At 40.4% G+C, this 27701-nt stretch overlaps 1 protein-coding gene across 1 annotated transcript in view; it reads left to right on the forward strand.

The window, feature by feature from the left end:
• BARD1 (BRCA1 associated RING domain 1) overlaps positions 1-25336 on the forward strand; it is a 40874-nt gene extending 15538 nt beyond the window's left edge. Inside the window, exons 5-11 of the mRNA XM_015634806.2 lie at positions 3512-3592; positions 4283-4455; positions 11324-11432; positions 12947-13082; positions 14068-14160; positions 23148-23245; positions 23936-25336. Of these exons, the coding sequence (XP_015490292.1) occupies positions 3512-3592; positions 4283-4455; positions 11324-11432; positions 12947-13082; positions 14068-14160; positions 23148-23245; positions 23936-24265 (1020 nt within the window). The 3' untranslated portion in view covers positions 24266-25336. The remainder of the gene's footprint in view (positions 1-3511; positions 3593-4282; positions 4456-11323; positions 11433-12946; positions 13083-14067; positions 14161-23147; positions 23246-23935) is intronic.
• The last annotated feature ends 2365 nt before the right edge of the window (positions 25337-27701 follow it).

Here is a 27701-nt window from a genome sequence, read left to right on the forward strand (position 1 = left end):
TTCCCCCACAGCTCAAACAAGCAAATGGCATCGTGTTTGAAAGGGGTTTTTGTTTTTTGTTTCATTTATTTGACCTAAGGATTGAACTTGCTTGATTAAATTTTTAAATAAAGGAAGAACTATTTAGTTGAAGGGGCACAGGTTTTTAGCTTAATCATCATGTACTGTCCTAACTCTTTGGATCTCTCTCTTTAGCTGGTAGAATATTTTTTCTGGTATAATACATTTTCATTTATTTAGTAATTTGACTTTTCAGTGAAAAATACTGGAAATTGTAAAGGGCAAAATGGAAAAAAAAACCAAACCCTGTGAAACAGGACTGAAAGAACACTTGAAGTTCTTAACCATATGTATTAAACTCAAGACTTAAGGGGAAAGAAAAAAAAAAAACAACTCCAACATCCTTGTGTAAGCCAAGTAGAGATGATTTTCTGGGCTTATGCCAACCGTGGCTGCAGGAACTAAATTTCCTTGGGAGGAGCAAGTGCTAAAGCCCTGTAAATGTTCTTCTCTGTCTGATCTACTGCCGGCTCCAGCTCTGCCAACAGATGGCCCCAGTGCCTTTCCTGCTTTTCTGCTTTCCCCTGCTCCCGGCAGCTGCGGTGCTGAGGAAGAGCAAACCCGTGGTTTTGCTGCCTTGTCACTACAGCTGAGCTTTCTTCTGAGCATAAAATGTCCTGAGCTTTGTTTGTTCCGAATGGATCATTCTGCATTCTGCACTAGCTCCTGCCTCTTCAAGAGCTGCATGTAATCCTTCATTGATAATTAGATTTCAAAATAAACACCTGCCTGTGAATTCTTAATGGTAGGAGCATTTTTCTACCTGGTGTTTGCTTTGTTCTCCCTTTCTGAACAAGAAGTGTCTCCACTTAACATTTCCCCTCTGTTGCTGCAGACTGCTAAGAGGGTCTCTCCTTGTGTCCCCTGGTTATGGCTTTTTAGTGAAAAATGGTGATTTTCCTGCTGCATCAAATATACTCAAGGAACTAAATGTACAAAATTAACTTCAGCATTAGTCAAAGCACATCTTTATGCAGCATGTTGGAATTAGTCATTCCATACTAATAGGTGTAGTTTCTTCTGCGCTCTTGTTGGGGGAAGACATGGAATTGACAGATTTGTGGCTGGGATTTGCACCTACATGGTCTTTACTCTTGTTTAGAGTTTAGCAAAGCATTTATTAGCTTATAAATGTTAGTAATTCCATCAACTTCGATAGAAGTGACTAATGTAAAAAATAACTAAACCACTTTTTTTTTTTTTTACTCTTGGATCACAGTTACTTGGCTTGACTTGTAATCTAAACCTGTTACCAGCCTCTGGAAGATCCAGGCAAATATCAGAGGCACCTATGGTTGGATTTGATGATCTTATAGGTCTTTTCCAACCAAAATGATTCTGTGATTGTGGTCCTGCTTGTAGGAGGGACTTGATAACACAGTGGTCTGCCACTTGAAATTTAGTCTTCTGCTTTTTTTAGCTAAATGCACAAGTTATGCCGACTGACTGAAGAGCCTCTGAGGACACAAAAGACCATTCTCCTGGCTCTGTTTTGTTAACATCTCTTTTGTAATGCTGATTGGCAGCGCCCATCCAGTCACTGTGCAGCTCATGACAGCTTTCCCTCCTTGCTGTCACTCTCAGTGCTCCGTGCCGGTTGTAGGGAGCAGGTTCCATTTACAGATGACATGATGACAATATTTATCTTCTGTAAGCTGCAAAACACCAATTTTCTAATTTTGACGGGGCCTGGATTTAAGTCAGGGGATGTTGTCAGTCCTGGTGTCCACACCAGCAACATTTCCTTTGATGAAGCCACAGTGATGTTTTACAAATCAGTGCTCACACAACTGATCTGAAAAGCTGTGATAGTATCTGATGCCCACACAAATTATTAGCTGTGCTTCCTGCTTTAAAGCAGTACTCCTGAAATGTCAAACCCTTTGCAGTACATGTTTGCAAACTGAACTTTAAATGATAAGCTCAGCTCTCGCTCATTATAGATAATTGTGTGTTCTCTCTATCTGGAAGGATCTTAATGCTGAGCGCTGTCTTGGCTGCCTCTGAATAGGTTTGATGTATGTCTGTTACCTTGCAACCATGAAGAATATGCTGCTGCTAGAATCCTTTAATTGCTTTCAAAGGTAACATTTTCCTGGGACATCCAGGTTGTGAATAAAGCACATGAAATTTATCTCTGATGTGTTAATTTGCTTGATGGTTGTAAAGCCAGTGAGTCTCAGCATTATTTCAATGAATTTTGAGTTTACAGTTGTTGCTTGCTGGATTTATTTTTGCAGAGGAGTCTTAATATTTTTCCTAACTTAAAGAGTAAAGATTAAAGCTACTTTGTTTTTTCAAAGAGTTTCTTGGTAACAAAATCAGATTAAGTTTCTTACTGTATTTCAAGCTTAATACAATGTTCTCTCACCTTTTCTAAGACATGCTGTAGCACCTAGAAATTCCTTGACTTTCCACTCCTTAAAGGCTTTGAACTTGATATGTATATCATGGATTAAGTTTCTCTCCTTCAGATCTTTTTTTTTTATTTTGTATATTTGGCCTTGGCTAGAGCTACATACCAGTTTGTATATTAATAGTCTCTTCATTTGGGAACACAATTTGGGAACACAGTACCCTGGTGCAGGCTAACTGTCAGCAGTTGTCTTGAAACACTTTATTTTGCCTAAAGTAATAAGAATTGAAGCCTGCACTGCAGAGATCTCCTTGCCTCAGCCTCCACAGGCGCCTTCTCCTTACCTATTTATAGCTGCACCTGGACATGCTCCAATCTTATTACCAACTTTGCTTTTCAGGGTGTCAAAACCTCTGATTCACAAATTCTGCCCTCTTGCTTCCTTTGCCTCATGTCTATTCAGCCTCTTTTCCGTAGCCTCTGCTTCAGTTTCCACCCTTTGCACACCTCCTTGCTTATGTGAAAGCCAAATCCAGCATTTTTCCAAAAAGTGAATTAAAACTGTTTTGGTAGGTAACTGTCAGAGTGTCAGTGAGATTCAATATAAAGCAGTAATTGCAGTGTTAAATAAAACTATTTTCCTTTTGTGGAAAAGCAATTTCTAGAAGCATGTCAGGCTTATTAATTTATTTCACCTATGTTTTCAGCCAGTTGTTTAGATTAGGTTGAAAAAAAATCCAGTCTGGACAAGGAAATTCTCAATAAATGTTCCTGATGTTAATCCTTGAAGTTTGACTGTAGTGCACAAATGGCAATTAGTGCAAACTTTTCCATTTATTTTGAATTAATTCTCTTACATGCATGGTTTTTATCCAGATACAGGTATTTGTGTAAAATGTGTGGGTGGTTCTAAGTGATCAACAATCATTAACTGTGGTCTCCAGATCAATTAAGCTTTTGTTATCCTGACAATATCTACATGGAAAGCTACATTTTTATTGCAGGTACATTTATAATTGGGCATCTCTCAAACTGGTGGTGTATGTCTGTATTTTCTTCATTACTTTGTCATAATTGAGTTTTTTTCCTGTGTAGGGTGACTTAGCAGCTGTGGAGCAGCTGCTGAAAAATGGGGCAGATCCCAATGTCAAAGATAATGCTGGCTGGACACCACTGGTGAGTGTAGAAGGCTTCTTTCTGTCATCTGTCTTCTAATCAGATTTCACTCATCCCTCCTTTCCTCTCTGGTATTTTAGTTCACTCACATTCAGGTGCCAGAGAATTATGCAATGTGAAGAAGTGATGATAAACAAGGTTTAAAGAATTCATCAGCAGCCACTGACCTGCCAAGGTGTCATTCTCCTTTGCTGGGTTGTAGGGCAGGCCACGAAGTCAATCAGCCTGTGACTCTGCAAATGCAGAAAATACAGCTAGGATAACTCAAAAAAGATCAATTGCAAACAATGTTTGTATTTAATGGGTTCCTCGTGTCCTCAGTGGTTTGGAAATATATCAAGTAGTGAAGTGAAAAAATTGCTTGATTGAATTACAGAAAATAAACAAAAGGTTCTTTTCAACCTTGACTTCTTCCTCTCCTGCAGAATACTCCTGATAGCATGTAATCTGGAGGGTTTTGTTCCCTGTGGTCTAATTTGCACACAGTTGGCCTTTGTTCAGTTCTTCTCAGGGCTTTTTTGTCAGTGCTGGGTTCCCAGGTTAATTCCTGTCAGGAACATGATACAGTATCCCTGCATCATCTTCCCTGGCTATCCATGGAGTGCTTGAAAGCCAATGAGCTGCCACAGGAGGAGTCCCTCTGTGAGTTCTGCCTCACCTGAGTTTCCCCCCGTGCCTTTTCCCACCCAGCACGAGGCGTGTAACCACGGGCACAGCGAGGTGGTGCAGCTGCTGCTGCAGCACCGGGCTCTGGTGAACACCACGGGCTACCAGAACGACTCCCCGCTGCACGACGCCGCCAGGAACGGCCACGTGGCCATCGTGGAGCTGCTGCTCCTGCACGGCGCCTCCCGGGATGCAGTGTGAGTACACGGGGACTGCAGCAGCCAGGGGGGATGTGGAGTGAATATGAAGCAGAGCTAGTGATAAATGGGGTTTATATCAAGTAAGGGGGGTGAGTGTTAAATGTGTCCTTTTCCAGGTTGGTGTTTCCTTTCCATTTGGCATTTTCCTAAGCTTTTCTGAGGATGCCTGAGTCACAGATAGCTGGAGTACTGGAGACTGTATGAGGAAAGTAACAACATATGCTCACCCTAATCTTACACTTTCCTCTTGGCATCTTCTTATAGCTGCTGTCAGCTCTAAGATGCTGAGCTAGATGATTTTGAACTGCTACAGCTGTTTTTTGTCTTTTGCTACACTACTTGCTAGCAGAAGGCATTTTGCTCCAGTCTCTTCTGTTTTCACAAATGACACAGACGCAGGCAGAGATTTGGAATTTTCATTTTTGCCTTTCTGGATCAAAGCACTAATCCTTAGTACACGTTTTAATTAAAAAAAGGAGGTAAGTAATATTTTCAGTTGACTCTTCTATACAGTTAGGTTTTCTGAAGATTTTGGCTTTTGTGTATAGGTGGTGTTAAAGCATCTTTCAGTCTGTGAATAACCCTGCAGCCTGTTAATATTCCAGGCATTAAATGTAACTTTAGGTGTTGTACGGTTGTTGTGCCAGGGCCTGTGTGTATAAATTTGAGTCCGGTGCAAGCTGTCAATAGGGGTGTGTGATTGTGTATAGAAACACAACAGGATGAAGTCTAGCATGATACAAGTTTCCTTGGCAGCCACATGAAGAAGTATAAATAAGTTCACTTTAATCACTTCAGCTCTCAGTATTCACGCTCTCGAAGCTTACAGAATTAAGGTGCTTTGTGGGAAAGCATAGGGTTTTCATAAAGTCTTAATCTTGAATACATTAGAGTTTAAAAAACAACAAGACAAAGCCAAAACAAAGCGAGAAGCTTTCAAGACTTCAGCACAAAAAAGTTAACCAAGGATCAGTTGTTCATCTTCACTTTGTTCTTGAGCAGCAAGGACCGCTGCACCTGGAAAAGCTGACAACTTCAGAGATTTTCAAACCTCTTGAACATGAGGAGCTGGTTGTGTCACACTTAGCACGTGTTTGGTGTTTGAAAGCACAGCACAGCTTTGCTGTGAGGTTGTGGCAGGGTTTCAGCTCTGGTGGGTTTGCACAGCCCAGCCTCCAAATGCCAGCTGTGGACTCTGTAGGGATCCTGTTAGCCTTGGTCTCTGCTGCATGTGCTCACAAACAGAGGTCAAGCTGAACCTCTTTCAGCTCATTCTACATGAGCAAACTTGACTCTGTTGAAACAGCAGCTTTTTAATCAGGGAAGGGGAGATTTATGTAAACCTTAAGCCCTGCTTTAACTTTTCACTGAATGTAGATAACGTTCAGTTAAAATCTCTGAGAACAAATTCAGCTGCTGTTAATCTTTGTGTGATTTGTCTAGGTGCTGTGGCACAAATTCAGTCCTGTCCATCCCTCCTGGAATATCTGAGGCTTCCAGATCTTCCATAGGCTCTCTATCTCTGGCTGAAATGCCACTGTGTGTGTTGCAATTGCACTGATGATGGAACAGGGTTGGGGTTTCCCCTCCCCTATTTTTACAGAGAGCATCCCAGCCACAGAAAAATAGATGTGCAAGCAGAGTGTTCAGGCTTGCTCTGCTGACCTCTTCCAAACACTGCCAAGAAACGATAGAAACAAGAACACAGTGTGTCTTGAGACTTGTGCCTCCCTTCCCTCCTGTGCCCCAGTAACTTCCAGCAGTGAATGGTGCTGTGATCTTTCCCTGGATCATGGCTTTGCAAATCTTACAGGGTGTTTTTGGAGCCACTGCCTCTGCCAGTTGTAGTCCTAATTAAGCAGTGGTTGGATTTGTCTAGGTAAGTGGACTTGAACCTTCTTTCATATAGGTTAATTTTTTTTCCTAGTGGATGCAGGTACCCTTTGAATGGAGTCACATCTGACAAGAAGCTTATTTTTCTTCAGTGACTTTTTTTTTTTTCCTAGATCCCTGAAACCAGCAGACCACAGTTTTAAAAACGAGATGAGAACAGGCTGATCACTTAAAATGGTGCAATTATAGTTCATTTCATGATGGCTAGTTATAATTGGTCTTTGTACTTAATGCTCACCTTCACATTATTATTTTAGGTTCTTTACAGTAGAAATTGAAGCAGTGATGAGTAGAACTTGCATCTCCAAGGCTTATTTTCTTAAGAAGTGCCATAACTTGAGAGGTGTGCAGTGTGTGAGCTAAGACTATACCAAACCAATTTTGTCAAACGGATAAATTGGTCTAATTTTAGTTCATTTTTTTTTTCCCCTCTTTGGTGTATAAAACCCTTTCTAGTGCTTTTGCAGACTCTTCAGGCTTGCAATGAATTAACTTTCAGCCAAGGAGAGGGCCCTCCTTAATATGGTGGGACAAAGTGATTCTTCTTTATCTCACAGGAGTGGAGAGGAAAGTTTGATTGGTTTGCTGTGGTTACTTAAGTGTTCTACTTTATCTAAACTAAGTAAAATGTGAACATGACAAATGCATTCAAATGTTACTTGGGACACCATGAAATATATGGCATGAAACCTCACAGAAGTGACTGATGTCTTGCTGCTGTCTTAACAATAGCATTAACTCAGTTTTGTGTCTTAATGTCCCTTGTGTGTTGAAGAGTTAATCTACTGGAATAAAAACAGAGCTTGTGTTGAACAGCCTGCTTAGAGCAGTAGTTTTGAAATCTAGATTGATACTCAGTTGTGCCAGGTGAAATTTATTTTAAGGGTGTGCAGTATTGACTGCCAGCAGGTCCAAAGGCAGGTGAGACCCACTGGGGTGTGGAGGGATGTAGGATCTATCTGGAAGCAACTACAGCTGAGAGACCTCAGTGGGTGAGGTACAACCAAATCCAAAGAGCTGAGACTTTGCCATTTAAGATTTAGATATCAGATATTCACAAACCCATGGAGTGGGCACCTTCTAAATGCTTTTCAGGCACTTTTTTCCTCCTTTCATATTAACTTATAATGCATTAAGAAATGGCTCTATATAACAGGAAGCAGCCACATATCTTTTGGACCAAGCAAGAACAGATGAGGGCTTCCTCTTTTGCCAGAAATTAATCCTGGGATTTCCTTATTCCTTGGCAAAATTTCTTCTTTGGAAATCGGTGAGATTTAATAGTTGTGGCACTTCAGTTGTCCACAACTCCATTGAAGTTTTCACTGACTGGGAGAGATACAAACTACAAATGAAAAATATTATATGGACCAGTGGACCTATTAATTGTCCTAGTGGTCCTGTTAATTTTTTTACGTTAATCTCCTGCACATAACTAATTTTTATTTTTATGGCTTTTTTCAACCTGCTTGAATTCTGCCTTTTTTCTTTGCTTCACAGCAAGCCAAGTGATTTGAAAAATTAGATCTGTGCATTTGCAATTTCACAGTACTTCCTAAATGCTTTCACTCAAATGGGCTGTCTTTCCAGTTCTTCATGCACAATAAGTTTAGCATTAGTAAAAACTGTTGTATTGCTCTATTTTTTTAGGTGTAGGATTTGTGAATCTGACTCTGAACAAACCTGTGGGAATGCTTAGGGGTAGACTATGGTCTCCAATTATGAATGGCACAGGGACAAAAATGATTATAACCTGCAGTTATTCCAGGAGGCATTAGACCCATGACACTGATTTAATTTTGTCTCCTTATCCTGAGTCAAGATAGTGCAGGTCTTTGCTGCCTAAGTGTAAGACAGTGTGTTGAACTTCCTGCTGACTGTAGGTTAATTAAAATCCTGGCTCTCTGGATATCTCAGATGGTGTTTCTGGCTACACAGATTAGGTTTTCTTCCCTCTGTCAGGTTCAGGAAAGGTTTCTACTTAGCACATTCTCAAAATCCATGTGCTGCCTGGAGAGCCCTGAGCCAGTCAGATTTCCACGTGGGAGTTAGTGGGTGGTGTGCTGAGAACTGGCTGCAGCATTTCCTTTCACTGCTGAACTCTTTTGTGGGGCTAGGGCAAAACATGATTGGTGGAGCAGCTCAAAAGTCCTGATTACAAAGAATTACAAAGTATTATGTCATTTCATGGAAAGTCATACTCAGATTTGATTGAGTTGCTCTTCACTGGGCTCCTCTTTGTTCTCAGCACAGCCATCCTGCTCTTGGATTGGATTTGTTCTGGCTGTAACAGCCCCCTACTGACTATTCAGTACCCTGAGGATTGGCTAATAGAAGGCTGCTTGCACCCGAGGGTACATCTGACTCTGGAATGTTTAAATAAAAACTTCCAGAAAGCATATTTGAATTCTGGTAGAAAGAAGGATGCCTTGGGGACTTTGTATTCCAGCTTAAACACATCACTAATTTCTCTCTAGCAGAAACAATTGTGTCTTCCTGCTGAGTGTGGAACTCATCATGTGCACTGGACTCATTCCCAGCAAACCCAGATTTGTAGGAGGAGCACACAGAGTTATTGGTATTTCTGAAAACACTGTTTGTGTGTTAAGATGGACGTAATGTGCATGTCTAATTTGGTTTTGAATATTGGATTAAAATTCATCTTTGATCAAGGTGGATGATTCCTCTTGTTCAGCTGGGTTGGATAAAGATGGATATGAGCACCATTTCCCTAAAGCTTCTGGTTCCCATTCCTCTGCCTTACTAAAAAAGTACAAGTATAGTTTTCATCCTTTCTCTTTGAAAAGTAAATGACAACACTTTCCAACTTGAAAATCTGTCGTTTGCATGTGTTCTTGTACTGGTTTTTACTATGTAAACCCTCTTTTCTCCTGTTTCAGCTACATTTTCTCACTCTCCTTAAGCTCAACAATCTGCTTAGTTGAAAATATTCTTCTAAACTCTTAAACCATCTCTTGTGCTGGTGTTCCTTTTTCAGACCTCAGCTCCAAAGTTTGTCACAATTTAACTATACCACTCCAACGTGCAATAAAGAGCCCTTTCTTACTCACAATACTCTAGTAAGAAGGAACTGAAAGAAGTTTAAAACTGTAGGAAAAAATTGTGAGTACAGAAAGAGGAGCTGGAGCTCGTATTTGTACAGTTTAATTGGCAAAAAATGTTCTATATTTAACTGGGATGGTCTGTGTCTTTTTCTGTGGTAAACATTCATGATTTTTTTCCAACAGTCAAAAACCTTACTGTGCTTTTGGAGGGAAAAGAACTCCCAAATCTCTACTAGTGACATGCAGGGTTTTCCTCCCTCTGCTTAGCTCAGAGTGAAAGGTCAGCCAACTAATCTAAAGGTGACTTTTGGGGTGTTTGATGATATGTATATACATTTCCCCCTTGTCTCTGGATGCATTGTTCAAAGGAACTTTATCTTGCAGCAGTTTGAGCTGAATATTGGCCTTATTTAAAGAAAGGGCAAGAGCTACCCTGATGATGCATGACAAAGCAGGAACAGCATGACAATATTTAATGGGCTGCAACTGCCAGGCCTGGGCAGAGATTTAACCAATTATCTTTCAGTCTGCAGAGTTTGTATTATGCCTGCACTGTGCTCATTAGTAGCACAGAAAAGCTTGGGATTGGTAATAGTGTAAAATACCATCCTGGACTCTTCTGTGGGGGATTTTTATGGATTGTTGTTTTCCCCAGGGGCTGTGCTAGTGAGCAGTGCTCAGCCAGGGGCAGAGAAGGGTGCTGGGGTCAGACATGTCTTTCAGTTCAGTGCTGGCCAAAGCCTCCCAGTTAAGTCAGAGTGGAGACTTGGTAAGTTGAGCTGCTCTTTGGGCTGGATTGGGTTATGGCTTTATGTGGAATTCCCTGTAAAGCTTCCTGGATTCCTGCTTTGCACAGGAATGTGTGGCCAAGAGAGAGCTCTTCAAAGCTGCAGTGGTTTTGTGACCTCTTTAAATGTTTCATTGTTTGATGACTAAGCTTGCCAGGTTTCAGACACTGAGTCAGGGCTTTGTTCTCATGACAAGCTTCCCCTCCATAACGAGCTCTTATTATGCCGTGAGATGGGCAGAAGAGGATCAGCTGCAACAGCCATTATTCTCACAAAGGGCAAAGCAGGCAGAATATTTCCCCAGAGTGCTGGCAGAGGCTCCTGTTTGCTAATGGCAATGATACCTGTTCAGCAGTTTCAGGCTTTCCTCCCCTCACTACTGTCCTGCAGCAGCAAAGTTGTGTGAAGAAGAAGTTGATGCCATGGCTGAGCTTGATGTGTTTATAGCAATCACCTCTGTCTGAGGAGTGCTAAAAGAGGAAATCAGTCTGGAGGCACAACTAATAACTATGAGGTGCCACCTACATTCAATAGCTTTCAACAAAATTGGCAAACAAACTAAAATCTGACTCAATTTGCTATAATGTGTACTGTGGACCAGTACAGAGGGAAAACAAGATGCATACTAAGATTTTGGAAGTGCAAGGGGGAGCTGTGGTTCCCAAGTAGGGAGCAGATAGCTTTTCCCATAAAAGCACAACCACATCAAGCTCCCATGTTCAATACACTATGGAGAGTCTTCTGGCATTTCTTTTATGGCAAGTGGATAAGCCAAAAATACATTTCTTGGTTATATGACTGCAATGAAAGATTAAAGCTGAAATTTCTGGGTCTTGCAAATGATAGCAAAGTGCATCTTGAAACAGTTTAACAAGGACTGTGGTTTATTTAACTGAACATTCTGCTCTGAATATGCCTTACTCCTCAGCTGAATGCAGCAGCTTGTAATTCAGTATCCATCTGTCTTGGATGCAATTCTTACTTGAAGCTTTGTGCTTTTAGCTGAAATTACATATTAATAAGAAAGTGGGAGGGAAACCTACCCAGCTAATATGCTTGGTTATTTAAGAATCAAGTCACATTTTATTTACTTAAACCCATCTGTGCTTGTTTTGCCAGTAATATATTTGGTCTGCGACCTGTGGACTATGCAGAAAGCAAAAAGATGAAATCTGTGCTAATGTTACCAGTGAAGAATGAATCATTTTCACTTAACCAGCCCTCTGAGGTAAATGTCTGTGTGGGTTTGTTTTTGTGTTTTGCTTTTTAACAAAACAACAAGCCATGAGTTCTTCCTTTAAATATTGAAGGCTTGGATGTAAGTACAGTGCATCATCTGCTTTACAGGGAGATTTAAAATAAGCTGGGAAGCTGTCTTGGACAGTATTTCTAGGATGTATGTGGAACACTGACAAGCTATGAAGTTCTGTGTTACAGCTTTATCTGGGAAGACAAAAGATGTTTCTTGTACTGTGGTGTTATTATAGGAGAACAAGCCTGTGTTATTCCTCAAGTATCACTGCTTGAACTTTGCTATTGATGTTGTTTTTCTGCATATCTAAATTTGTTCTACTTTCCAAACTGTCTGCAAGCAGCAGCAGTCTTTGTTCCAGGTGCTTTTTGTGTGCATTTAAAAGGCTGTTCTACTATCATGCCTTGTCCAACAATGAGAATATCAGCTCAGCAGTAGAAAATAGGTTTTGGGAGGTTGTTTTGGGGTTTTTGTTTTCCTCCTGCTTTGGACAAAGACTTCTCAGGACTTGTAACCAGAATCAGGTACTCAGACCTAACAAGTTACTGCTTTAATGAAATGCTTTGTGCTTCCTAATGAATGAGAATTAAGCTGACCTGGCTGATAGAAGCAGCCCATATCTACTCCAGCCTATTCAGCCTGCAATGATCCCTCCTCATTGAGGGCACAGGGCACCCTGGGGCCAAAAGTAAACTGTTGCAGCTAAACCAGGACTAATGTGGCTGTTCCTTCCACCTGCAGCAAATATAAGATGCAGCTCTTCTGTGCCAAACAAACCATTTTTGGTATTTGCATCTGCTTTGGGGTGAGTGTGTGCCAGGGGATGGTTGCTGGCTCACATGGATGACTTGATCCACAGCCTGAGGCTGTGGTGTAACTGGATCTGTGTCTGTGCTATGGAATCTGGAGTATTTAGGAAAATCCAGGAGCTGAAGTATCCCTCCCTTGGCATCACAAAGCTCCTCTTACTTTGCATTAATACTACCCACATCAAAAATCCCATTTTGCCCTGTAAGCAACCAATGTTTAAGCATTAGGGACTTTTACTAAATGGACATGCAGTTATTAATTTTATGGGTTACTCAGTACCACATCTGTTGTTTATACCTTGCTGAAAGTAGGAGATTTTACTGCTTAATTGGGATTTTTATTCTTGTTCAACACTGCAAGCTGCCAGGCTGTTTACACAGTGTTCAAACAATTCTATGTGTGCACCCCAGTGTCTTTAAAAAGCAACAAAGAGGGCAAACTGATCTATGAGGTATTTTAGTACCTTACATAAACTAAATGAAGTACCTCTAATGTGAAGCTTTTTTTCCTGTGGAGCTGATTTGTTACAGGGAGATTTATTCATGGACCCTGTCCATGAAGCTTGTCATGAACTGTGTTCCAAAATGACACAAAATTATATTCTTGAAAAACTGTCTAGTAAGTTGCTTTCCTCACCTTCCCAAATATTCAGCTTATTGCAGAATTTTCTGTTCATGCAGGCACTGAGCTTCAGCCAGCCAAGAAATGGACCCCTTGGCATACTGGGGAGCAGTCTTGGTGCACAGCAGCAGAAATTGCTGAACAAATTAGCAGCAGTCCTGAAGGCCCAGAGGTACACTGAATTTAACAGCAGAGGTACGGAGTCTTGTTGAAATGTCTCTGTCCGAATATAAGTAACTACAGTTCTGCACTTTATTGTTTAAGATACCACCTGCAGCAGGGCTTTTTATTGCTCCTGGGAAGTGCAGCTTCTGAAATCCTTGAGTTGTAGCTATAGTGGAGTGATGGTGTTTTTTGCATGTAAACACATAGAAAGCTTGAGTGGCTATCAAGGCAGGAAGTTTCTGGGGGAACCACAGTTTGGCAGTTTATTGTCTGTTATTTAAAATCCCAAAGTCTCCTCAGAGACCTCTTCTCTTTACCCATCTTTTACCAACTTTAAGGTCTGTGCTCGTGTGAGACATCCTGTAAAGTTTTTACTCTCCAGAAGTGAACTTTGGGCAGATGGTGCCTTGAGAAAAGAGCATGGTATTGACTAAAAGGTTACATGGCTTCTCTGCCTTCAGACTTTATTCTTCATTAAGATTGGTGAACCCAGATTATGGGGTTTGCTGGAGTTCTTTTCCCCTTTTTGAGGATGGGAACATTACCTTAATCCCTCCTCTTAGTTTTTCCTTTGGAGTGCTCCTGAACAAAATGCTAAGGTAATTTCCCCCTACCATCTTTCACTTCTCCAGAATTTTGAGTGGAGTTCTGTTAGCTTTGAATTAAAGCACTGAGATCCAGTAGTAAGATTCCTGTCAGAGTTAAAATATAACTCTAAAAGAATTGGAAAAAAATGCTATCCTATAAACTGGAGCCTCAGTTGAAGATTTAAGTGTTAGTATAGAACTATAAAACCTTTTTCACAGGAAGTGTTAAGTTGAAACCCACAAAATTTCTAATAGCTCTTCCACTAACTCGGATCATAGTCTCAAAAATCACTGCCTTGTGCTGGAAAGAGTGGTTGATAAATTATTATAGTCTGTTTATTCTTTAAATAATGATTGATTGCTATTCAGCCAGGCATGGTTTTGATTTTTCTGTGCTTTTAGTTTTACTGATCTAATCTTTCTCCTAGTAACTCACCTTATTATCCCTGATGTTCCAATGCCAACTACTGTCAAATGCATGATGGCTGTTCTGACTGGATGTTGGGTCCTCAAGTTTGAATGTAAGTATTAAATATGTGGGGCTCCTTTGGGTTTTTAACCAGAAATTGTAGATGGGATTACAGTGAAAATTTATTTTTTTCAACAGCTGCCCTAATATCAATGCTATCTTGACACAAAGTACAGGGGATTGTTTTCAAATCTGAGGAATGACTAGAAATTTAATTGAATGTATTGAATGAAATATAACTAATACTTATTTGGAAAATGAGTGCATTTCATTGTTAGGTGAGTTGACAAGGTCATAGGCTAAGTATCAGTAGGGAGTGAGTTTCTTCATTGCTACATTAAGACTGATTCAGAAGATTATGGAAGATACCCTGGGAGAGAAGGAAGGATTTTATTGAATTCTAGGATTTTTTTTATGGGCAGTTTGCATTGAAATTGAGAGGAGACTGGCTTGTTTGGGATGTGTGCTCAAGGCCTGGGAGCAGTGAGCTTGTTTACATACAAGCTCAGATCTTCTGAAGGTTGTAACTTCTGACCCAAGTTAGCATGCAAGTCATGTTTCATGCAGTCTGTAATTGTTGTTTATACAGTGCATGCTTTTTTTATACAGCTGTTCTTAGGCCCTATATTTTGAGGTTTTTATTTATTTGATGTATTTCTTAGTATCTGCTTTCACAGTAGCTGCAAAACCCATCTTCTTCCCTTTGACCTTTATGGCTATAAGTCCCTTTTAGCTAATAAGTACACTACAAATGAGCTAATTACTCATGGAAAACTTACAGACAGATTTCATTCCAGTTTTCTACTGTGTGACTAAATGTCAGAACATAAGGATTCTTTAATGGTCTGGATTTTCCTAATGCTTATGAAGACACTGCAAAGCCTCAGAAGCTGCAAACTAAAACATGGCATCAGGTTGAAAACTGGACTCAGAGTTTCATTTGGCTTCCAGTTGGTTCCATGTTTTTTTTTTATTTAAGACTGAAGACCATATTTCTGTGGTGAATCCCTTACAGCCTGAGAGGTTTGCACACATTCTATCCTACATCCTTTATTTCATTTCATCTTCCTGCTAGTCAGATGCTTAGAAAACTTCTGAGGGAGATTTCATTAGTGAGACCTAAATTTAAATCTTCATGGAAGAGCTTTCATATTTAGAAGTGATTGGAGAAGAAAAAAAAAAATAAATGAAATAGTCCAGGGGTTATTCAGGGAATATGTTTATGGGTTTTTTTCACAGTTGAGTTTTATTTTATGTTGTTGGTACTGATTAGTGCAATCCTGACTGCTAATGCTCCCAGCTTAGTAAGCAACATACTACTTAAAAGCGAGTGATTCTCCTCCCTAGTGGGAAATGTTAGCAATAACTCATGGGGTCTGATGCAGCTAAGTGCCTATAATTAACAGCACCACTCCATCTGTTCCCACCAGTCTGTTATCAGTCTTCTTCAGAGTCATTACAAGTTAAAGATTGTTATAACAAATAATGGGACTCCTGCTGATGGAACATTTGTCTAGGAAAAAGAGGTCCTTGCTTTTCTTTTTCATTTCCATTTATCGTGGCTATTTGACTTCTATTTGGATGAGTTTCCTTAAATGTGATGCAAATAAACTTTCAAAAGTTATGTGCATGTTCTGGTTATATAATAAATTTAAGAAGTTGTTTATGGTTCACTGTTCTAAACCATTCACTTAAAGTGAATTCATGTTGAAAAAATTCACTAAAATATTTGAAAAAACAAAGCTCAGTGAGGCACTTAATGAAATGCTGACTATGCATAAGGGAGTGTTTGAATTTTTTTTACAAGGTAAGCTGCATTTCACTTTTATCCCTAAAGTTGTATTTATAGCCTACATATTATACCATTTCTTAAAAAACATCACAAGCTTGCAAAAACAGTATTTAATTTGGGAGTCCCTTATGTTAACTCTTCTGCTACAGCAGGCTGTGAGTTTTTCCCTCATAAAAAGCAGTTTCCTTCTTCTGGGTGATTCTACAATACTCCTGTTTGCATGTGTCCATACAGATCCACAATTCATTCATTTTGGTAGAGAGGTAATGTGGAATTTTCCAGCAGAGTTTGAGCTGAGTGTTGGAGAGCCAAGATGTATGAATTGAAGTATGTATCCTCAATTTTGGGGTTCCCTTTTGTCTTCAGGTGGAAGATTAGAATGAAAAGATGCTGAGCAATATTAGATTTTCACAGAAGAAAAATTTCATGTTACGAATTGCTTTCCCACCTTTTCTGTATTTAACAGTCTGCAGTACATCCACTTCCAAGGCAGCATGGAATTGAACTGAGGCAGTGTTGCCACAGTGCTCCTTGCCCTTGGCCATATCTTTCACTGGTTTCATTATTTTATTGCCTTTATTATTTCTGGGATGGTAATAGGGCACAAAGTGGCAAGTCATTATCCTTCTGCAAGTGGGCTGAGACAAAGATTCAAGTATCACTGTATTTCCTCTAAGCTTTATGTGGAGCATAGAACAGTTTAATTAAAACCAGCAGAAGTCTTTAATGGCTTTTCAGCTTGTTTTTTTTCTTCAAGTTATTGTCATCTGTTAAAGCAGGGAATGAAAAATGATCTCAGTAATGATATGCATTGAAACAAGCTGGTGTCAGTCCTGGCAGTGAAGTGTCTGGCAGAATTCTAAGCATCTGATTGCTCATTCCTTCCTCTGCTTTGCTTACCTGGAGCAGCAGCAATGATTCAGCTCTGATCATTATAAGGAGGCAGAAAAAACTGCTTTTCCTGTGGGGACTCACAACAACAGGGAGTTGACTGGAAGAGCTAGGGGACTGCATGACTGACATATCAAGGTGAAAACATCTTTCTGAATTTTCTATACTCATCCTTGTTTAGGCTGTTAGAGCAGAGGAGTGCCAGGCTGCTTGACCTGACTGCTCCTGAGGCTGGACTTGTCTCTCTTTCATGCATAAACATCTTTTGGGGAACTGGCTGATTCTCAACAGAGCCCTCCCTCCCTGAAACACCCAAAACTTTTGATGACTGGAGTTTCATGCTCTTTTTGCACTTGGAAACTTACTTCAGCTGCCTCCTACAAAAGGACTGATAGCTCTGAGAGGCTTTGGAACTCTGCAAAGTGGAGATTCTGGCTGTATTGGGTGTGCAGCTGAGGGCAGTGCTTCAAACCAGCAGAGACTGAACTTCTGCACTCCCACAGTGTCTACACCTGCTGGAAAGGAGCTCACAATTTTACAATGTGAAGCTCCTGGGCTTTGCAAAGCAGAAAATGGGCGTGAGAATCTCTTCAGTGTGGTGTCTGCAGAGATTGGAAGTGGGTTGACTTGGTCAAGGTCAATATAAGGTCTAGAAGAAAAAGAAACCTTGGAAACTGTGTCATGTAGTAGTCAGTTTTTCATATTTGTAGAGTCCTTTGTTCTAGCTCGCTTCTAGTTTGAAGAAAACATTCCATCAAGCTCTTTGTAAGGAAGAAGATGGGAAATACAGCCTCACTCATTAAAAAGCCTGTGATGGGATCCAGAGGATGAACACTCCTGAGGGAATTTAACCTGACCTTAGGAAGGGCTACCTCCAGTCACTTTGATCACTCTAGAAAACAGCTGTGGCCAGCAGTGTTTGTTTTTGTTTTTTTCCAAAGAGGATACCTGGGGCTCCAAGTGAAGGAATAATTTTCAAATCACATGTTCCCAGCTTCTGGGAATGTTTCAGGACTTCCTAAGCATCTGTTCCATAGTGTTCAATAAATACCACCTGCATTAACTTGTAAACTTACCATGCTTCAGCAGATGCACTTCAGTCTCTGCAGATCTTGTGTCGTTTGCATGTGATAAGAAAACAGACTGCTCTTGTTTCACCAATGTGTTCTCTACCTCACTCCTTGGAAATCTGGAGTCTGATGTCACTTTATAAGCATATAAGACACAGTGTAAAAATGCTTTGCTGTAGCAGAGGCCAATAATGCTGTTTGTGAAAACAAATTGAAGCTATGCCAAATTCCCCTAAAGCTTTCTCTCAGTCCAAATTTCTTCCTTTTCTAGGAAAAAAAACCCCAGCAGGATTTACTCAATCTGCATGTAAGTTTTAAAACCCAGTGCAGTCTGAACTGAGGACGTATCAGTTGCTGTCTCTAGATCATGGACATGTAGTGTGTCATCATCTTTGTTGCTATTATGTATTCCTAAATTACTCCTGGCCCTTCTGAGAGATTTTTGGGACTAACCCTTGCTCTTTGCTTTATTAATGCAAATCCAACAAAACTCCACTAAGGCTAATTGAGTTACTGAGAGATACCCCTGGGTATCTTTGGGTGATTACAACTTGTTCTTGCCAACCAGGTTTTTATTTTTTTGGTACTTCATTCTCTTCAAATTGTTTTTGCTGATGCAGTTAGTTCCATTAGAAACCAATAAGACTTACATGAATAAGGATTAGAGGGCTCTGATCTTAAATTTTGCAAATAATGATTTATTTTATTTCCAGTAGTAGCAGCTGCACTTTTATCAAAGGTCAATTAGAGTGGACACCCTGTTAACCTGCTTGCTCCTTAGATCTCAAAGGTGAGAAGGCAGGGGCAGCTGCTCAGTGAGGTAATCAGGATCAGTGTAAGTAGTGATGCTTTACTGATATTGTTAATCAGGGGGGAAAAAAATGAGCAGTGCTTTGCTTGCCAAATGTGGTGGCACCAAGCTAAATGTGGATGCATTAGGCTAAAACTTCTGTCTGCCATGTTTTCTAGGGACTTTAATACAGGCTTAAGTTTTGCTAAAAATTGGTGCAAATGGCCTTGTTTATATTTAAAACTTACAAGTGTGAATTCAGCTCTTTCAGAGGCTCTGGAGCTTGTGATGTTCTGTATTTCCAGGGCAGAACTCTGTGTGACTGCTGTGCCCATGGGATCTGGCCCCACAACGGTGTGGTAGGCCAGCTTTATCCATCAGTGCTTGCACACTGACCTTGGCACTGCAAGGCAGCTCTGCTCCATGATAATTGAAATGCCACCTGCCTTCATATAACTCTTGCCCTTTCATGGGTGATTGATCCAGCTACTGAGATTAAACTGAAGGGCCATTAACATGTCGTTGTAATAATCACCCTCTTCTCTTCCAAGGAAGAGAACATTGACAAACCTTAACAGCCTCAAATTTAGATGGCCCACAGCTCTTATTGGCAGTAGTATTAAGGAATAAATCAAGATTGGCTGAGACCCTGAGCAAGTTGAATGGTCTTAGAACAGAACAGACTCAATTTTAAGTCAGGTTTGCTGGTCAACAGTGCACAGACTGCTAATGTGTGGAGGAAAACAACACAACTTGGTGTCTTCTCCTAAAATTACAGGTGTCTTCTCAAAAGTAAGTGTAGGTTCCCTTCCATTTTCAGAAAACTCCTTTAGGGCTGTCTTTGTCCTCCTGAGATTCAATCCTGTTTTGAACATTTTTTTACATAAGTACTTCAGCTGTCCATCTGAGTTTCAGAATGGAGATGACATCCTGGTCACTTTTTAAGTTAGGATAGTAGAAATTCTCTTTTTCAGTCCACTCATTTGACCAGTGCCTTGGCATCAAGTTCTCACTGGTGTTTTTTCAGTATAGTGCTAAAGAAGTGAGAGTCTTGATAACAGGAGTTTTGGGAGTCAGTTAAACATGACTCCTGTTTGAAATCAAAGGGAGATTTTGACTTAAGCAATGTAAGGTCAAAAGAGCTTCTGGAAAAGTTCTTGTAAAAGTAGCTGATAGACCTCTGAGTAAAGTATGGAGTTTTATTTCCTTTTATATGTCCTCTTAATCAGGATGAGATTGAGTTGGATGAAGAGACCATTAAAAGGGAACTGTGTTGTTATCCAGCCACTTTTACACGTTAGCAGCTTTAAAATTTATAATGCTTCTGAAGGAAAAGACCTGGGCTATACTGAATGGACTCAACACTCAATTTTCACAGGAAATAAAATCTCTAGCAGAAAAAAACCCTCACCAGGTTGGAAGGGCCTGCAGTATGCTGGTGCATCCCTACTCTCAAGTGTGAAATTGGGATATTACTGTTTTTAGCATAAGATTATATTGTGGTGGTTGTACCATCTCCTGGAGGAATGGTAAAACTTGTACATTCCTGCTGCTTCCAAATGACACCATAACACAACCAGAGCTGATTATGCTGTCTTTGAGAACCTCACTTGGGCTATTGCATCCATTAGGGTTCTCTGCACCTGAAAATGATAATGGAGATTTTGAGATCTAGAATCAAATGGTGTCTTCACACTAAGTTTTGTGTGGAGAGGGGGGGAAAAAGAGCAGGAAAAGAACCTTTTGTTTAGAAAAATGAATATTGAATTTAGTAGGTAAACAGCTTGAGCCCTCTATCATTTTATCTCAAATAGGAGAACAGGAGCATGTTTCCCTTTTGTTTCTTTTCTTGTTCTGATATTTGACTTCTTCAGTTCTTTAATACAAACTGTGTAGCCTGCAGGAGTCAGAAGAGAAAGGAGCCACTTGGCAACAAATCAGTCTGAACAAAATCTGCAGTTAAAGAGCCATAGTGGTGTCCATAACTTCCATTATTTTACTTTTCTTCTAGTCTGGAATTCTTCTTCCATGGATAGATAATCCTTGCCTGCTCCCCTCAGTGTTGAAAGCACCTTCCCCAAACACTGGTTGCTGCTGACACCCTTGTGTCAGAGCAACTTCTTCTAGATCTTTGTATGATAAGTATGTTCACTAATTGAAAATGTACTAATTTTCCATCACCAAAAAAAAACCCAGAGGGTCTGTTGCTCCATGAAGGTGTGTGTGTAGGCCTAACTGTTGCCTCTTAAAATATTTGTATTGAAGGAAAATACCTGGGCACTGAGAATTTATATTCTTGTCTTTTTATGCTGAGTGGGAAACACAGCTTGTTGAGACACAGATCTGGCCTGTTTCTAGCTGGGAGAGAAAAGTTGAAATTCATGAGAATGCTGATCATGCAGACACTTGGCTGTTTGCATGTTTCCAGTTTCTGCAGGAAACAGATGTCTGCCTGGTGTGAGAACAGGACACAGGTGGATGAGCCTCTCTTGTGGCCCTCTTGGAGGATTGTAATTACGTGTGACAAGGAACTCTGAGGCTTTCAGGCTCCTTGGAGGACCTGGCAGTGTGAAATGGACTGATGGATGTGTGCAGGACAGACCTCACTGATTTTGAATTCTGTGACATCAACACTCCACTAACTTTAGTCACTTCCCTGATTTCTTTTTTCTTTGGGTTTTTTTTTTTCCCATGCATGTAGCACTTCAAAAAGACATTGTAGTCTTTTGTATTCATTCAGTCTTTTATTACTTTTGTATCACATTTGCTTCACATTTACTGATGCTGGCGCTGGATGCTCAATTTGTGATGTACTTATTGTATAAAAACCTCATCTCTGTAGTGAAAGTCCTTGAAATCAAGCTTTTGATGGTAGATTGAAATAAAACATGCTCTTAATGAATGGACAGTTCTGTTCTTAAGATTAGATAAGGCTTCTTCCTTTATTGTAAGTGGCACCCATTAATATCTGCATTTCCTTGGAGGGAAAGAATAGCAGTGTGAGTTAGAGGCACATTGACACAGGAAGTCTTGTTGAATGGTGGTGATTTAAAATAAATAAATAAAATGTGGAATAGCTTTTAGATTTATTTCTGAGTTACGAGTACTGAAATTAAGTTATCAGTATTCATTACTGTTATCAATAATGAATATGTAAGTTGCCTTTCTGGAAAATCCATGACTAGGTTTGCCCTTCTAATTCACATTAATTTTCCTTGAAGGAATGAACAAGTGCAAATAATCAATCTGATACTTGTACAGGGAGGGAGATACTTGCTGCAGTATTCAGCCAGTTGTAATTTTCTGTAGGGGCTTATCTTTTCTGATGTAAGCACATTGAAGGACTTCTACTACCCAAAATGTGAATTTCCATTGCATTTTGTGAGTTTGTATGAACTGACAGCAAATTACTGAGAATTTCTTTCAAGATCTCTCCAGAGTAGATATTCCTATGCATTGGCTACTTACTGCCATGGCTCCAAGTGTCTTTGTCAGTGGTATTTCTCTTCATAGCCTTGGGCTTTCTTCCTTTTTAGGGTCAACCCCCCACAGTTCTTGTTTGATTTTGTTGAGTTTATAGTTTTTATATACTGTGGGTTTCCTATTTTCCCGGTGCAAATAAGTTGTCTGAGTTAGAAACACCTCACAAGGAGTGAGGTGCTATAAAAGTTACAGCCTTGGCCGCATTGTAAATCCTCCTCGTGGAACCCTTTCCAAAATCAGCTTTGCAAACTTTTTCCTGGGTAATTCTTATTAATGACTGCAATGTACATGCAGGCAAAATGTTCCATCCTTGAATGGGTGACCACAGCAATTCCTCTCCCCAGAGTGAGGTCAGGCAGTACATTTTATGGACGTTAGCAATTACCAGCAGTGCTTTCTCCATTGGAAAAAATAACTGGCCTTAAAACAAGGTAAAAACATGTTGACTCTAAAAGACAATCTCATTATGCAGCAGTGCTAACAGAAACGAATGCCACTGTTAAACCCCAGCATAAATCTGCAGTTCATGCTGATCCTGGAGACCTTGAAATCCCATCTGATTTGTTCTTTGAGGCCCTAGCTGCTCAGAAGCAGCTTTGTGCTTGCCTTGTAATTGCTCTTTATCAGGCAATTGTGTCCATTTCATAACTGCAGTGTTGGCTCTGCACACTGGCTTTGAGCTTCCCAGCGATCAGCAGTTTGACATTTGACATTAAGTGCTTGACCTTTAGAGGGTAAGAGGAAGAGCTAATAATTCCTGCTGTTTATAGCACTGATTTTAGTGTGATATTGCTTCTCACCATCTCACTTGCATCTTCAGGCGCTGCTGTAAATTTTTTCAGGTTTTAAAAGCAAATTGCTAAAGCACACAAGCTTCGGTGCTGTGTGAATGTGATGTCTTGCATTGTAATAATTTTATCTTAGCACAGCTCCTTAGTCCCTAAAATGACATGCAAGCCTCTCTTAAAGCCTGGGGTGTCTAATTTTTGCCTCTCTTACTTTGGTTTTTGTAGGGGTACAAGCCTGTCTGCAGAGCTCAGTGCGAGAACAAGAAGAGAAGTACGAAGTCCAAGGTGGCCCCCGGCGAGGGCGGCTCAACCGAGAGCAGCTGGTGAGTTTTACTGCTCCACACAGCCTGGATTAATGACCTGGGGCTGGGCAGCTCTGCCCTTTGCCACATGCAAAGGTGCAGATGTAAAATTTTAATGTGGTCTTGTACAGGAAATTTGATTATGTGCAAGGTGATCCAAAGAGCTGTGAACACCCATAAAGCTGTCACTTTTCTCTATTAGTGGAGATGTTGCTGTAACCTTGTCAGGGGAGCACTATTGCACTGTCTGTATCACACCTGATGGGACAGGAAGTGATGTGCTTCAGCCTTCTCAGCTTTAGAACATAGTTCTGAAAGAAAAATGGTTTTATTGCTATTTGTTTCCATTTAGGGCCTTTTTTACATTTAACTGGGTTAATTCCTGGTTACTTGCTGGATTACTCTGGAGAATTTATTAACTGCATTGTAACAGTAGTTGTAATTATTCCTAACTCATAGTTCAAACCCTGTTGTGCTGGAAAGTATTTCAACAGAAGCAAGAATTTGCCACTTAAACAAGCTTTTTTCTCAGTTGCATACTTACCCTGAGAACCTTGCATGTTAAGTTACTGTTCTAGTTTCCCAGTGGTGGTTATTTTAAATTGTAGGGGTTTTGTATGCTCTGATTTTTTTCCTTTCCACTTTTTTCTTCTCTGTTCAGTTGTCAAGTCCTGTATCCATGCTTGTTTTTGTTTTTTTTCTTCCACACAGCTGCCTAAGTTATTTGATGGATGCTACTTCTATTTTTTGGGACCTTTCAAACAGCACCAGAAGAGTGATCTGCTGGAGCTGGTGAAAGCAGGGGGTGGCCAGGTCCTGGTTAGGCAGCCCAAACCAGACAGTGACGTGACACAGACCATCAACACTGTGGCCTACCATGCAGAGCCCACCTCTGACCAGAGGCTCTGCACTCAATATGTCATCTATGACGTGGCTTCCAAATTCCAGCCAGAGAAAATTCGGCAGGGCAAGGTGTGGATGGCCCCCTCCAGCTGGCTCATAGACTGTGTGATGTCATTTCAGCTTCTGCCTGTGAAGTGAATATCAAAAAGGGCAGCATCCCAAGAGCAAGGCTGTAAAATGGGAAAATCATGGGCAGCTGGGATGCTCTGGCAAGCTGCTCTGAAGCTGTGATTTCTGTTTTGGATTCAGGAGAGCTTTGAGCATTTAAGTGAGTTACTAAAAAGGTGGCTGCTATGTTGGAATAAATGAATGTACAGTGGAGGAGAGGATTGAAAAGTGTGCCTTGGCTTATTTAATATGCTTTATTTTTGCATTGAACTTAATAAATGCTTAATAAATAATCACTGACATTTTGTAACTGGGATTTTGCCAAATGAAACCTTTTGCTTTCTTGATTTGAACCAGCCCTTTGTAGGCAATTGAGCATGACCACATTTGTGTTGTGTTTAATATCCACTGGTAAGGATCTACTGAATTTATCAAGATTTCCCAGGCCAGAATTTGTGTATCTTTTAAAAAAGAACTCCTTGTATTTGAACTTGTGCAGACATGTCAGGTGACATGTGACATTTATTATAACTTCTTACAACTGAATTTAGCTGGAAATTCCTGGCATGGGGTAAGTCTTGTAGAAATCAGAGTTAAATAAATGGCCTGAATTCATCTGGAAGCAGACACTTTTGAGAACACTGTATTTAAAAATCTTAGTCTAAAATTTACTTTTTTGTAAAAAGAGTGATGCTTTACTTACTTCTGTCTCATTCATATGTGTAAACATGTAACTAGAATTCAGTTCTACTTTCTGAAGGCTTTTAAGCACTGAGATCCTTATTTAATATAATAAATATTTTTGTAAATTTGGATGTTGATCTCATGGCTACTTTAAAGAAAAAAATAAACAGTGATCACAAAAGAATTGTGCTTTACACAGTTGTACCTAAACAGCTGGCTACACTGGATCTATGTTTGATTATTTCATATTTGTTACAGTATTTCTCATAATGGCTCATTAAGTTATTGTCAGAATCTTACACCCTCACTCTGTTGCTCTTATGTAATGTTTTGTATCTTAGCTTGTGAATTTGTAATTGAAAAGTGGTGTCTTGGAATAATACACAATAAGAATGATGGTTGTGGGCTAGTACATAAGTTTTGTGTGTTTTTGTATTGTTTGTAATAATGAAACTTTTTTGTGTGCAGTAAGTTTGGAGCAGCTGTTGCATGAATTTGGCTGCAGAATAAGTGCATGTCCCATACATATCTCAACAGGTAAATGAAAACACTTTTCTGTGAGCTCAGTACAGCTGTGAAGATGGTGTACCCACACCAAGAGCTGCTTTTGCAGAGGAGGAGAGCTGCTCTATGTAACCATTGCTGCTGGAGGTCCTGTGCCCTGTAGAACCCTTAGAACTATACACAACAGGTAGAACAGGTACAGTTTTCAGTAGCATCTGCTAGATTTGAGTAGCTGGAGGATCTTAATCTTACCATTTATGCAAGACTGAATCATTGCTCTTCACTAAATGCAGGGCTCATTAATAAGTGGAACAGCCTATGGGATTAATGTGGTTTGGGGTTTTGCACAGATAAATGCTGGCAGAGAATGAGGTACCGAGTCAATACTGTGTGGGCTTGGGCATTTGTCTTAACAGTTATAGCACATTTTAACTTGGCATTTCATAGCACATCAATATACCTAATGTGGTGTTCTTTGCAAAAGTGGCAGTGAATCTCTGCAAAATTCTTAAGAATGGAGCTTTTCTGCACCATACCAGGTAGAAATTGGACCCATCAGTAATCCTGCTCTATGTCCTAAAGCAGAGACTGCACTTTTACAGACTTTAAGAGCCATTGTTCCTTGGCAGACGCAAAGAGACTCGGTTAGAAAATTGCCATGAACATTTTGGGGGTTTTTTTAAGCCATGGTCTGAACCTCATCCTTTTTCCCTTGAAAAGAGTTGTGTTGTCAAGCAGTATTTCTCTCCAATCACATTAAGAATCACTCCCTGTCACACTGAGGAGAGACCCTTACCCAAAATTAACTCTGGTCCATCTGCTTCAGGTCTCTGCAGGAATTCAGAGCTTATGTTGCTGTAGCCTTGAAGAGCCTCACAGTAGATGTTGATACCAGAGCTACAGCAGGTGCCAAACACTACTGAAGCACTGCAAGTACACAAAACTTAGAGGTCAGTGACACAGACCCTCCTTAATTTACTCTTGCTCATTGTTGAAAGCACAGAGATCACACTTGATAAAAGAGCTTTGTAGTGAGCAAAAATCAAGAAATCAGGTCCCTTAATCCATTGGATGGAGTTTGTCTCCTGAAACCAAGGCTCTAAACTCCTGAGGCACTGTAAGGAGTGTGTAGGGATCATTTCTCACTGTCTATTATAGTCTAAAAATCAGGGTACACTAAAGGAAAGTACAAGAAAACACCTTTTCCATTTGCAGCCTATCTCAGGAAGTGTGAGAGACTTCTGGTCCTGATGGCCGTAGTAGCCTGGCTTAGTCAGAGGTGGTGAGTAGATGAGTTCATCAAAGAAAATCTATTAAAGTTTAATAAAGATCTTTAGCTGTAACATGAATTATTATTAGTGTTCTCCTGCTAACATGCACGTACTTTAATTGCACTCATGATTGGGGCGTTTCTTAGAAATGCAGAATGGTTTGGGTTGGAAGGGATCTTAAAGATCATTTAGTGGTCATTACCTCACATGAAGAGATAGAATTCCAAGACTTTCATTCAGCATTATAGATATTTTTATTGATCTCAATCAAAAATACTGTGTATCACAGAAGGGCTTGGGTTGGAAGGGATCCTAAAGGTCATTTCATTCCACCCCCTGCCATGGGCAGGGACACCTTCCACTAGCCCAGGTTGCTCCAAGCTGGCCTTGGACACATCCAGGGGCAGCCACAGCTTCTCTGGGAAACCTGTGCCAGGGCCTCACCACCCTCACAGGGAAGAAGTTCTTCAGGTTAGTGATTTTCAAGCATCTTTTCTTGAAAATTATCTGTTTCTCTTAATTAATTAGTTCATCTGGGACACCTGATAACACCTTCCATTCTATAACATCAGTTTAACACCCCTAACACTTCAGAGAAGATAACATTTTTAGTAAATAGTGTGAGATCTTTTTGAGAGATGTTTCAATATTTCTGCAAACGGGTCAGGGGAACAACAGGCAACCAAGTAGTACCAAACAGCTGTAGCTGCTTTTGCTCTCAAATCAGAAATGACATGCTGTGGCTCTGTTGTCTCACAGCCCTCCTGTAATGGTAACAAGCATGGGAGTGTCCAAAGCTGCATCTCTGGTAACAAAGACTTCAGCAAGTGCTTCATCCAGCTGGCACCTACACAGCCTTTAGGGGGATGCAGCCCCTTTCTTCTGCTCTGTCCTGAGCTGTGAGCTGAGGTTGAACCTGGCCCAACATGATCCCCTGATCAGCCTGGGCAAGGCTCCCTGAAGGAGTGAGTGAAGGGTATTAATTCAAGGAAAGGAATAATTCTAGG

This window comes from Parus major, chromosome 7 (genome assembly GCF_001522545.3).
Source record: "Parus major isolate Abel chromosome 7, Parus_major1.1, whole genome shotgun sequence".
Taxonomy (NCBI): Eukaryota; Metazoa; Chordata; class Aves; order Passeriformes; family Paridae; genus Parus; species Parus major.